Below are 11,312 nucleotides of genomic sequence, written 5' to 3'. Positions count from 1 at the left end.
ATGCCTCATGTTATCTCACTTTTTATTGTTGCTTGTGCCATATGATTACACATCATTCAGAATTTGAATCGAGGAAGACGTGCGTGATCAAATGATTTGACAATTATAAATAAAGAAATTACACTATGAGCGAAGCGAGCGAACCAAGTGACATCGAAACGTTCGACAAACAAGATGACAAGGATCCAGACTTTAACGTGGACGATTATCGTCAAGAAATAGATAGCGATGATTCCTTTATCGAATTGCCAGAGAATAATGCAAGGATAAACATTCAATATTTTAATTAGCTTAGATTTTGATACAAATGCATTAACATCCCACGTTTTCTTATATAAAAAATGTTTTACTTATATTCATAAAAAGTATAATTTAAGATTAAAACAAATCTGTGACAAAAAAAAACTAATGGGTGTATTTTATCAAAATCTAAGGTGAGATTAAATTAAAGACATTTATGCTGAATAGTATTCTATTACAGATACAGACGAATGAACAGGATGGCCAGTATACAGGTCCAGTAATTTCTGGACACAACTTTGATAAAAAGCTGATATGTATTAAGTATCCTGGTAACATAGTTAACGTTGATAAAGCAATCGAAACATTAGGTGGTGTTAGCTCTATTTCTAACGTATGTTATACAAATTAAATATTACATTAAATTAATTATATTAAGTTATTCAGTTACATATATTTATTTAACAGACTGTAGATGCTCCTAATAGAAGATTAGAATTGCGGTTCAGACCCAATGATGGATATAGTAAACCTACCTGTGGAGATAGACATAGTACAACTGGTTTTTTACTCAGAGTTCGGATAAAAAAAAATAGAATAACACAAGCACATATGACAGAGGCTACAAAATCAAAATATGTGGATACTACACATATGAAAGCTACTGCATCTTGTAATATCGACAGCAAAGAAAATAAGACAGTTCATTTGTTGGAGGATGAGCAGATTAATAGTGTATCTAATACGTTAAAAGAGGACAACCACAAAGATAATGCTAGTGAAAATAGTGCTATTGAAGATACTGTAGAGAAAAAATGTACTCCAGATAATATTAAAAATTTAGACGGTACACATGAAGATAAAAGCTCGCCAAAAAGAAAAAAGAATATATTGCCTACTTTTGACAATAACAGATATGAAAATTTCTCCCAAAAGACAGATTATGAGGTGCCACATTTAAAAATATTAGGAAGAGTCGAGACTGAATTCAAATTTACCAGTATGTTTTCTATGATAAATTATGTAAAACATTATTTGTATAACAATTCCAGTTTTTTTTCTTATTTAACATATTAATATTTTATTTTTCTTTTAGATTTATGCGATTTTCAATATGTACCAATGACGCAGAGCAAATCAGATGAAAAAAAATTGGAATGCATATATAACTCGATTTATCCAACAGGCATTCCACCTTATTCTTGGTTGAAGAATGACGTGCCTTATTTTTTGCCACCAGCTGCATTTAGTAGAATGGATACTATGCAGCAATACATACCAAAAACTGAAATAGATTCTAACTCTGAGAATATAATTGGTAAAAACAAAAAGTGTCAAGCAGGCTTTCCCAATTATATATACTTTTCCACACTAGAGGTGCCCACCGCAGCACCAAAAGGTATTGAAACAGCTATGAAAGTGAAGTTTCTTCAGAATGCGCACTTGGAACAAGTGCGTCAACTTTTTGAGGAGCGTCCAATCTGGTCTAAAAATGCCATCATGTATAAGACGCAATTTACGTCTGAACAATTGAAGATATTATTGCCGTCAGTAGCGTATTATTTTATGACCGGACCATGGAGAATCATGTGGGTGAAACTTGGTTACGATCCAAGAAAGGATATTAATGCGAGAAAGTATCAGACATTGGATTATAGATTAAAAGCTATGCGTAAGTTGCATATCATGTTCAATTGATAAAGATATTTAATATTTTGCACAATAGAAGAATATTCTATAAAAATGATTATTTCTTTATACATGATTTATAGATGGATTAGGTTTGACTGTCAGATGCAAAAGAAATTATTCAAATTACACATTACCATATAAATCTGCGCCTGTTTCTAAACAAAAACCCGCTGTACTCACTGCTAACCTGAGTCAGAAACAAAATCCAAAGAAAGAGCGGCATTTACATGAAAATGTGTATATATACCGAGAAGGCATGGTTCCTCCTTCCCGACAAATGTTTTATCAGGTATTTATCAATTTTTTTTCTCCACAGCATTGATAATGCATCGAAAATATTTGATTTTTATACAATAAATAAAATTATCTTTATTTATCTTGTTATTAGTATTGCGACGTTTTAATAGAAGAAATACAAGAAATGTTAGCAAAGCTTCCTGATCCCTTACCTGGTATAAAATGTCACGAGAAGAGAGGATGGCTGCCGACTGGTTTTGATGTACAATGCAGAGAAATTTTAAACAAACAAGTGCGCGCCGTTCTGAGAAAGAGGATGAACATTCCTGAGGATCGTACGTATACTTGTTCAACTTCATTAAAATTATATATAGCAAGAATAAAATTATATACTTTTTTTTATTATAGATCCAACATCGCTTCCACGGAGACGAAAACATGGCATTAAATTAAAAACTAATAAAACGATGAAAACTAATAAAAGGATGAAAAAAGGCAAAGCAAATTCTACAGAAATTCGAGCAAATATTACTCCTACTTTGGAGTCAAATGTGATTAATGAAGATTTGTAGACTTGAATTTAAATAATTAATTATAAGTATGTAAGAAAAAATCTAACTACATTTCTTTGCTAGATATCTCTTAAAAAATACATTGAGATGTAATATTTTAAATTAACTTGACATTTGTTTTACAAAGCATTAGATCTAAAGTTTGACAGATAATTATACTTTTATATATATAAAAGTATAATTATCTATATCTATACACTTACGCGTTTGTATGTTATGTATTATAAATAAATATAAAATATATAATTATCCTTAATTAAAAATTATAGTATTTCTTCGTTTTACATGTAGGCCTATATATACATACATCGAGTATCCAATTGCACATAGATTTGTGTTATGATAAACGAATATCTACATATTATGCATTCGACCTGGAAGTTGAGGTGTGAAGGCATACATGGCGTCTAAAGTATTTTCCATCTTTTTCCACGACCATAATTTACAATTACATCATTTTTCAGATGCATGATCACAATCGCTTTAGACTTGGTAAAAATGGCGAAACGTGTGATATACGTGTAGATTTCTCATTCGAAATCTAAAGATGCGCCAGTACTTCAACAGCAGCTATAGGTGGTGTTTGATCACCGCTGAGAATAACTGGCTCGGATTCAGTTTGAACAATTCTAACGAGATTCACGTCTTTCTTCGAGGGTACTAGAGTGGTATTCGGTGTAACATTTGTTTCAGCGCAATAACTCGGTGGTCGACTCTCCCTCGTTGTACCAGGAGCCACGATACTTCCTGCGTTCGATCTGTAAGTCGGTGGCGGCGACGTTGTAGGCTGCAGTCGGTCCAATAATAACAACCGGAGTCTATACTCTTGCATACTAGCCTGTAATAAAATATATAGTTTACACGTTGTATAAATATTTTCAAGATCAAGAGATGCTACAGTGTCTCGAGCGCCAAGTGTATGCTTGTATATTAAGGATGTATTCAGATGAAAGAAAAATTAAGTGTTTGAATTTGTGACACAAGTGTGACAATTTTTAATTTTTAGAAAACATCCAGATTATCAATTTTCATACTATACATTTATTCGAAAAAAATATCCAGATATTAAAATCGAATATTGAAATTGTTGAATTGGCTTTTTTCAGATTGGCTCTTTAGAGATTTTATCTTCTTGGGTGCGATATCTCACCTGGTAACTTGGTGGTGGTGTTCTAAATTGGAATTCCGGATAGAGCATAGCGGCATACGGATGTGTCGGTCTCATAGGAGGTATTCTACCCGGAATACCTGGGAAACCAAAGAAGCTACCACAGTAGTCTTGGTTGGTCAATCGCCATGCTACTGCACTCACTAACACCAGAAGCACTCCTATGCCTATAACAGACGTGTACTATTGTAATAATAATACTTATGTAATACTATTATAACACTACATAATAGCTTTTATTTCATTATCACAATACGAAAATAAGTCTAGAATCTTCACATCCGTTATAATCGATTTAAACAATTGAAATATTTATATAAGCTACAGTCTGGTTTTTAAGTGAAAGTAAAAAAAAAAATAATGACACATAAATTGTAGTGTTTATCTGTCAATCTAGACAACAAGCAGCGCTATCTGTTTCTCCGATCCGTCTACGAGTACGTCACTTCTTCGATCTCACGGCCTCTCTATGTATGTATATATAAGTCTACATGGTGTACGACATCGATATCTCTCTCTAGGTTAGAGCATTCCCCCATTGTGAGAGGCATTCTGAGCAGGTCGCAGGTTACATGCTCACGTTTAGAAAGTAACTGTTACAAACTCGAGTTTCCCTATTCCCTCTCCTTCTGTCCCCTTCTAGGCTCTATCGTCACGTGAATTCGGTTGGTCCTCTTGTCCGACATAAATTATTGTTTAAGCGAATTTTTTGCAAATTTCAAAAATTTATAAATAAAGGTCTCTACACGTGTTTCACTTCCGCAACTCTGCACAAAGAAATTAATATTAAAAAAAAAATTCAAAAACAATAATCGCTAAGTCAAAAAAATATTATAAATAAATGCGAATATACGCATACTTGTTTTTGAACTGAAAAAAGTGAAATCTTCGCTAAAAAAATTTTTTCGAAAATCTCTATAGCTATACTAGTATTAAATGAAACAAAAATCGTAATTGACGTTTAAGTAATTTTAAGAAAATGAGCGTTGAAGTTTTTGAGATTAAGCGTACAGTAGAATGAAATGACTTCTGAATAAAATCATTTCGGTCGAGTCACTTTTAACTTTCGAATTTTTATGATCTCTCGATCCTTCCGTGACTACAACAAATTTAATTTACGTCAAATCGTCAATAAAAATAAACTATCTGTAGAAATATACATTTGTTGTCATATAATATAGCAGTACAAAAAGCTATAACTTTGTAGCAAAGATTTCTTGCAATTTTCTCTCATATCGAGATAATATCTTCATAAATCGTTCCAGTCGCTGGTTGACTATGTCATTTATGTGTTTAGATGCTGAGAAGAAATGCATTATGAATAAAATAATATTTTTTATCGTATAATCACATAGACATGTTGTAATTTTTTTCTTAATAAGTCATTATTTTTAATTATTGGATTTTCTTTCTTAATACTACAACCTCACATATCGATAATTGCGAATAAATAGGAAAAAATGTGTTCTTTTTACCGGACATAAATATTCCCACGAGATGATCACGACCGGAAGCTTTGAGAGCACCTAGGAGAGTGCCAGCACCGGCGCAAACGAGACCTACGAAACCAACACCCAATATGGACCAGCGTACAGGCGGGGAACTTAAGCCGCAGCACTGTTTCGGCACTGCATCTCTGTGACACAAGAAGTGATCGTTGAGTGACCCACTGACATACACTCGTCTCTCGTGACGATCATTTGGTGTGCGCATACTGTACAACGCCAGTCGTAAAGTACACGACCATATAGACTATAGACCATCGTAAAAGAGATGTATTTTCGGATTAGGACATGCCTCAATATATTTATGCATATAGTTAATTCAAAAATATTTACATGATAGTTACATTTTTATCAATTACTTTAATATTTTGCAGCGTGCTATTTTCATTTATGTTAATTTATTTACGTTTATCTGTCATAGAAATCATTGAATTAAATACAATTTTAAAATATAACATGTCTTACGGAAAAAAAAGCAAAAATAACATCGCGACTTACCTGCCGAAGGCAGAGACGCTGGCGGGAACAGGAAAAGGTAGACCGAGGCTGAGGCCTCTGAGACCTAAGTGAGGAGGAGGAGGATGAAGGAAACCTCTAGCGGGTGGCACCAGCGGCACTCCCAGCGTGTTCGAGACTGTCTGACAGCCTGGCGCGGTTCCGGGATACGTCGTCGGCATCGAACAGGATCTCAGGGCGCGACGATGATGCCTTCGTAACCGTCGCTCTCGCCTACGAGCGTCTCGCATGCTATCAGGAACTTCTTCGTTCTGGCTCGTTTCTGGCGCGTGAAGCGCCAGCTCCGTCTGCGCCTCCGTCGAAATGAAAGACCGTGCATTGTTGTCCCTTGTTGTTTCCTGAAATGCAAATGGACTATGAATTTCAATTTCTCGCACCGATTTAGTCGAACCGTGATACGTCCTGGGATTAGAGTAGAACGATTTTTTTTCGTCGTTTATAAGATAGTGAGCTATTTCTCTTCCTGCTTTTCTCTTCGAACGAGAGATTTTCGACCTCTTATCTGATGCCAAAATAGCTGACTTCATAAAATGTTACTCTACATCTCGCTCGCTCTTATTCTCGTCTCATTCTGGTCTTTGGCAAGCCGCCCAAATAGTTTCTGGAAAATGGACACGTCCGTATCCTAGTTGAAATAGATTACGATCGCTCCTGAAAATTAATCTTATAACCAGAAAACTGTAGCATATATAAATTGATTGGAGTTGGATGAGTAAATAAAAATTAATAAATTTAAAAATAGATAAAATAGATAAATAATATAATTAAAACAAAATTAAGCAATGAAAGGCCAACGCGGGTGTAGGGCGTGAAATAATTTCCAAACAATAATTCAATTAATTATTGAAATATAGAATGAATAATTAATTGAATTATTGTTTGGAAATTATTTCACGCCCTACACCCGCGTTGGCTCTTCATTGCCTAATTAATTATATCATTTAATATTGAGAGCTTTAAATTTAGTTATTTTATTTTAAAATAGATAAAATAAGTAGATAAATTTTTCGGATATTTACAATCGAAAGAGATGAATATCCGCATGAAAGTATGAATTGAAAATGGAACAAATATTCTTTCGAAGTTTTATTTTCGAGAAAATAAGATTGATAAATTCGAGAATCACAGAATGTCACTCTTGTAAAAAATATCTTGAAAATTCTCCTTGATCTTCTAGATATTTTTGTTCAAAATTCTAGATAAAGAGAATATATTTTAAAGATTTTTTTAGCGTAACTTTCTAAAATAAATTCTTTTATTGCATACTTTTCACTCACAAGAGAGAAAACATAAAGCTTCGTGAATTTTAAAATTTGCTAGATTTGTAAATGTACTGAAAAAACTGAATAAATTACATAAAATAAGAGAGCATTTTTCACTCGCATTTACTTTTATTTTTTTTTATCACTAAAAATTATAATAAAAAATAATATTTACTGCATGTTTAACATTTTGTTTAGACAATGAATATAAATAAAAACCTATATATTTATGTTTACATATTTATATATAATTATATGCTAACAATAAGAATATATTATAAATATATTTATAAGCATATTATTCACTTAACTTGCTGTTAACTGTTTATAAATTATCAGAAAAAATCTTTTAAAAAATTTGCTAGAGTTCGAATAAAATTCCATAAAAGTTCCCTGTAATTTTTCCAAATACAAAAAAAGTCCTTAAAATTCAATTATGTCTTGAATAAAAGAGATTAACAACGACTATCAAAATTTAAAGAAAAATAAAATATTAAAAAAATTGTTTTCAATTTTTCACTGCATATTTAAAATTAAAAAATGAACTTCTCTAAACATTAATAATTCAGGTTCTCCTTTAATACTGTGATAAAATCACATAAATATAACTTGTGTCATGTGTAATAATTTAAAAAGTCGACTGATCTTTTCGCGCGTATAAATTTAGCAGAAGATATTGAAACACACAAAAAAATAGACATGCTATTTTTTTGCAATATATGTAGTTTGACACATACATGGTGTGATTAAGTCTTTTAATAAAAACATGATAAGTTTTTTTAATAAAAAAAGATTAAATATTACGCATTAAAAAAACTAAAATAACACATATTCCACTGATTAATGCATACTACACTGATGAAATTATTGTCATTAATCAAATCAATATATAAATCAATATTGAGCTAATAAAATAAATCGTAACTACGATGGTGTTAATCCAACATTTTTTTTTGTATAAATTGAACGAACGGTGATTTCGGTTCCTAGATATGTTACGCACGACCATATAATGTCGAAACGAGAATTGAAACGGTACCTGTGTTCTGTTCGTGTCACTCCTGACGTTATCCACGGCAGCAACGTCGACGGCGACGACGCTCACAGACCTCGGGACATTCTCGGACAAAACCTCGGCCATCATACGGTCTTGAGCATTGGTATGTGTGTATGTGTGTGTCCGCACTCCACGGTGTATGACGTATACATATATCTTTCCGTTTCCCGCACACAATGCGTAATTCACTCTCGTCCCGATCGCCTTTATTCCTTTCCGAATGTCTTTCTCTCGTCGCGTCTTTCTTCGATCTCACCTTTAACCAAGTTCCTCTATTTCCATCAATCCACTTTTCCGTTTTCTCTTTCGTCTCGTCCTTTCTGCATTCGTTTTTACCACACGACCCCCATTCTCTTTTATCTCCGCATCACACCTGCCTCGCGTTGATCTCCGTCTCTAATGACATAAGTCAAGATAAGAAAAGGTTTTTCTCTCCCGAAAAAAAAAAAGAAAAAAAATCATCGATGCTTGACGATTAATTGACACTAATACTCAAAGTGTGCGCATGAATTTTGGAACAATGCTTTTTCTCTCCTCTCGTTTTTTTTTTCACCTATTAACGAGCGAATTATCTATATACATATATATATATATATATATATATATATATATACATACATGTGCAATTATGAGATTTACGAGAAATGTAAGTCCAAGCTTGACGATTGCAATGAAGAAATAAATGCGAACGAATATTAGTAATACATTATCTAACATTATTATTATTATTATTATTATTATCATCATCATCATCATCTATCGAAACAAAGCCAGTTCATCGCGAAATTCTAGATCCAATCTCCGCAACAAATAACCGTTCGCTTCAACTCGTATATACTCCTAGATACAGTCTCCGAGAACCTACGGTATTCCGTTCACTCGCATGAGAGCGGCATCGTAAGTGGATAAAGAGTTAGTTCTTGCGGCGTGAATTTCCTTGTATTGCAATCGTTCGCGTTCCTTCGAAGCCGGCCATCTGATTCCGTGTGATCTAAAATTGAAAACGCTTCGATGCTCCTCGGATCGTAGTTGATCCATGTAAATGTAACTTTTATGTTCTTTTAAACGACGACGCTTAAGTTCAACTAGATCGATTCGCCTGAGAGCACACGTGGGAGAAAGTAGATTCAAGCGCGTTTGAGAGCTGGCCTTTCTCGAGTTAGCATTGCTTCATTTGCTTTGTGTTTTGTCGATAATCGTTTATAGAAAATTTTAATATGAAAAAGAATACTTTCTTTCTGTCTCCATACTCTCTTTTGATTTATCCACGAAATTAAAATTCTACTTAATTAAGAGAGAAATGAAGATGAAAGAAATAATATATATCTTATTGTGATAATGTAATAATTTATTGTATGTAATGTATATTTATTTTTATGTATGTATTTTTATTGCCAATTTTTTTATATCCTTTTTAACTCAGCGTAAAACGCTTCAACTGAATGTTATTGAATTATTGCATAATAATATTTTAATTATTTGTAATTAATTCAATGTTTAGGGTTAAGTGTAAAAGTTATGTCGTCTCTCATCAAGATAAATTTTAATATAATTATCCTACGTAAAAAATAAAATGAAAAATAAATTAATACTTTTCCATAAACTTTATCTTCAAAAAGCCGATTTCAAGAGAATAAAAATATTGTGACATTTCTTTGCGAACTGAATAACTTGTTATTACGTTGCATAAATCGTTTTATTTGTGTTTAATTAATAATTATCAATTGAATGAAAAAATTCAACATTTGATTTTGAAAATTATATAACAAAAAAATAATTCAAGTTATAGGAAATAAGTTAATTGAAATATATTAAATATTAAATAATCTTTTCATATTCTGTTTAATGTATAATATATTGTTTTTTTATTCATATATTCGGATATATGAAAATTTTAATAAAGTTTTATAAACTAATAAATTTTATGCAAGTTAATTCAAATAGAAAAATTGATAATTTTCGAATTTTGAAACGATTTTCAAAGCAAAACTTTATGTAAAAACAAATCATGCTCCATATTTTTTATTTATTTATTTTATCATGCCGAATTTTTCCTTTGTCCAATTGCAACGTAAGCAACAGCCACCCACTTTGTCGATATCTATCACTGAAGTCTTACAATTAGTTGAACGTTAAACGATTGTTTTTTTTCGTGCAATTCTCTCTCTCTCTCTTTTTGAGCATCAAGACAAATCAATAGAAATAAAAAAAAAAATGAAGTTAACTTTCTCGTAAAATTCAACGAAATCGAAGTAGTTAATCGAATCGTTGAGTGAAAAAACGAATCCCATGGACGAGTTATTTTTCCATCGTGAAAATAGAGAGGTCGAAAAGAAAAAGAGAATATTATAGGAATCGTAAATTCAATGGAGCTAAACCAATTCGACTCGTCTATCGATCTCTATTTTAATCGACCATGCGTGAAAAAACTAGTCCTTGCGAGAGCTGTTACGTACGCGACGCGACGCGATGCAATATTAAGGAAAATGGAAAAAAATATATGATATTATTCTCTATTATTCTATATTATTGAGAGAAAGAGAAAGAGAACTTATATTCTCTATATTGAACTCTGAACTTTATTCAATGATATTACACACACACACACACACACACACACACACACAACTCGATAAAACTTGTATTACAAACAGAATTCTTAGAGAGTGGAGTTGTTACTTTCAAGAATGCTTTTTAGAATTTCGAGAGGATCTTTTTCTTTCTTCTTCTTTTTTACAGAAAGAAGGAATATTCCTTAAAGTTCCGACAGTGCCTTTTGCTAACAATTAAAACCTTTGCGACAAAGGGATTTCATTGAGCATTTTCTTTTATGGACACACACGTATATTACATCAGATATTCGAATAAAAAGGTTCTGCGAATATATATTCGCAATTTTTTAATTTTTAACAGAATGTAGCGAACACGAATCTTTTTTTTTTATAACACATGACCACTTTCTCATTTATACATATATGACAATTAAAAACCTGTTACTCAAAATTGGCTCATGTTTAAAGTAAGTACTCTCTTTCTCGTTCTCTTTTATTCATGTAACATATT

At 32.2% G+C, this 11,312-nt stretch overlaps 3 protein-coding genes across 6 annotated transcripts in view; 1 reads left to right on the top strand and 2 right to left on the bottom strand.

Annotated features, from left to right (window-relative positions):
• L(2)37cd (general transcription factor IIIC subunit l(2)37Cd) lies at positions 1-2,741 on the top strand. The gene is made up of 7 exons (XM_072893332.1): positions 1-260; positions 482-634; positions 709-1,240; positions 1,337-1,912; positions 2,013-2,221; positions 2,321-2,504; positions 2,578-2,741. The coding sequence occupies exons 1-7, from the start codon at positions 126-128 to the stop codon at positions 2,739-2,741; spliced, it is 1,953 nt and encodes a 650-aa protein (XP_072749433.1). The 5' UTR covers positions 1-125.
• Positions 2,550-8,365, bottom strand: LOC140666304 (uncharacterized). The gene is made up of 5 exons (XM_072893335.1): positions 8,232-8,365; positions 5,913-6,268; positions 5,385-5,545; positions 3,892-4,076; positions 2,550-3,579 (listed from the first exon to the last, which is right to left on the bottom strand). Exons 1-5 carry the CDS (start codon positions 8,334-8,336, stop codon positions 3,283-3,285), a joined length of 1,104 nt encoding a protein of 367 aa, XP_072749436.1. The 5' UTR covers positions 8,337-8,365; the 3' UTR covers positions 2,550-3,282.
• Ckn (CRK like proto-oncogene, adaptor protein) overlaps positions 8,231-11,312 on the bottom strand; it is a 27,379-nt gene continuing 24,297 nt past the window's right edge. For all 4 annotated transcript variants that reach the window (XM_072893331.1, XM_072893330.1, XM_072893329.1 and 1 more), the window contains exon 8: positions 8,231-8,645. The gene's annotated coding sequence lies outside the window, so the exon portion shown is untranslated. The remainder of the gene's footprint in view (positions 8,646-11,312) is intronic.

The sequence above is a fragment of the Anoplolepis gracilipes genome, chromosome 5 (genome assembly GCF_047496725.1).
Source record: "Anoplolepis gracilipes chromosome 5, ASM4749672v1, whole genome shotgun sequence".
NCBI lineage: Eukaryota > Metazoa > Arthropoda > Insecta > Hymenoptera > Formicidae > Anoplolepis > Anoplolepis gracilipes.
The sequence above is the reverse complement of the archived record's forward strand: the minus strand, read 5'-3'. Positions and strand labels throughout refer to the sequence as shown.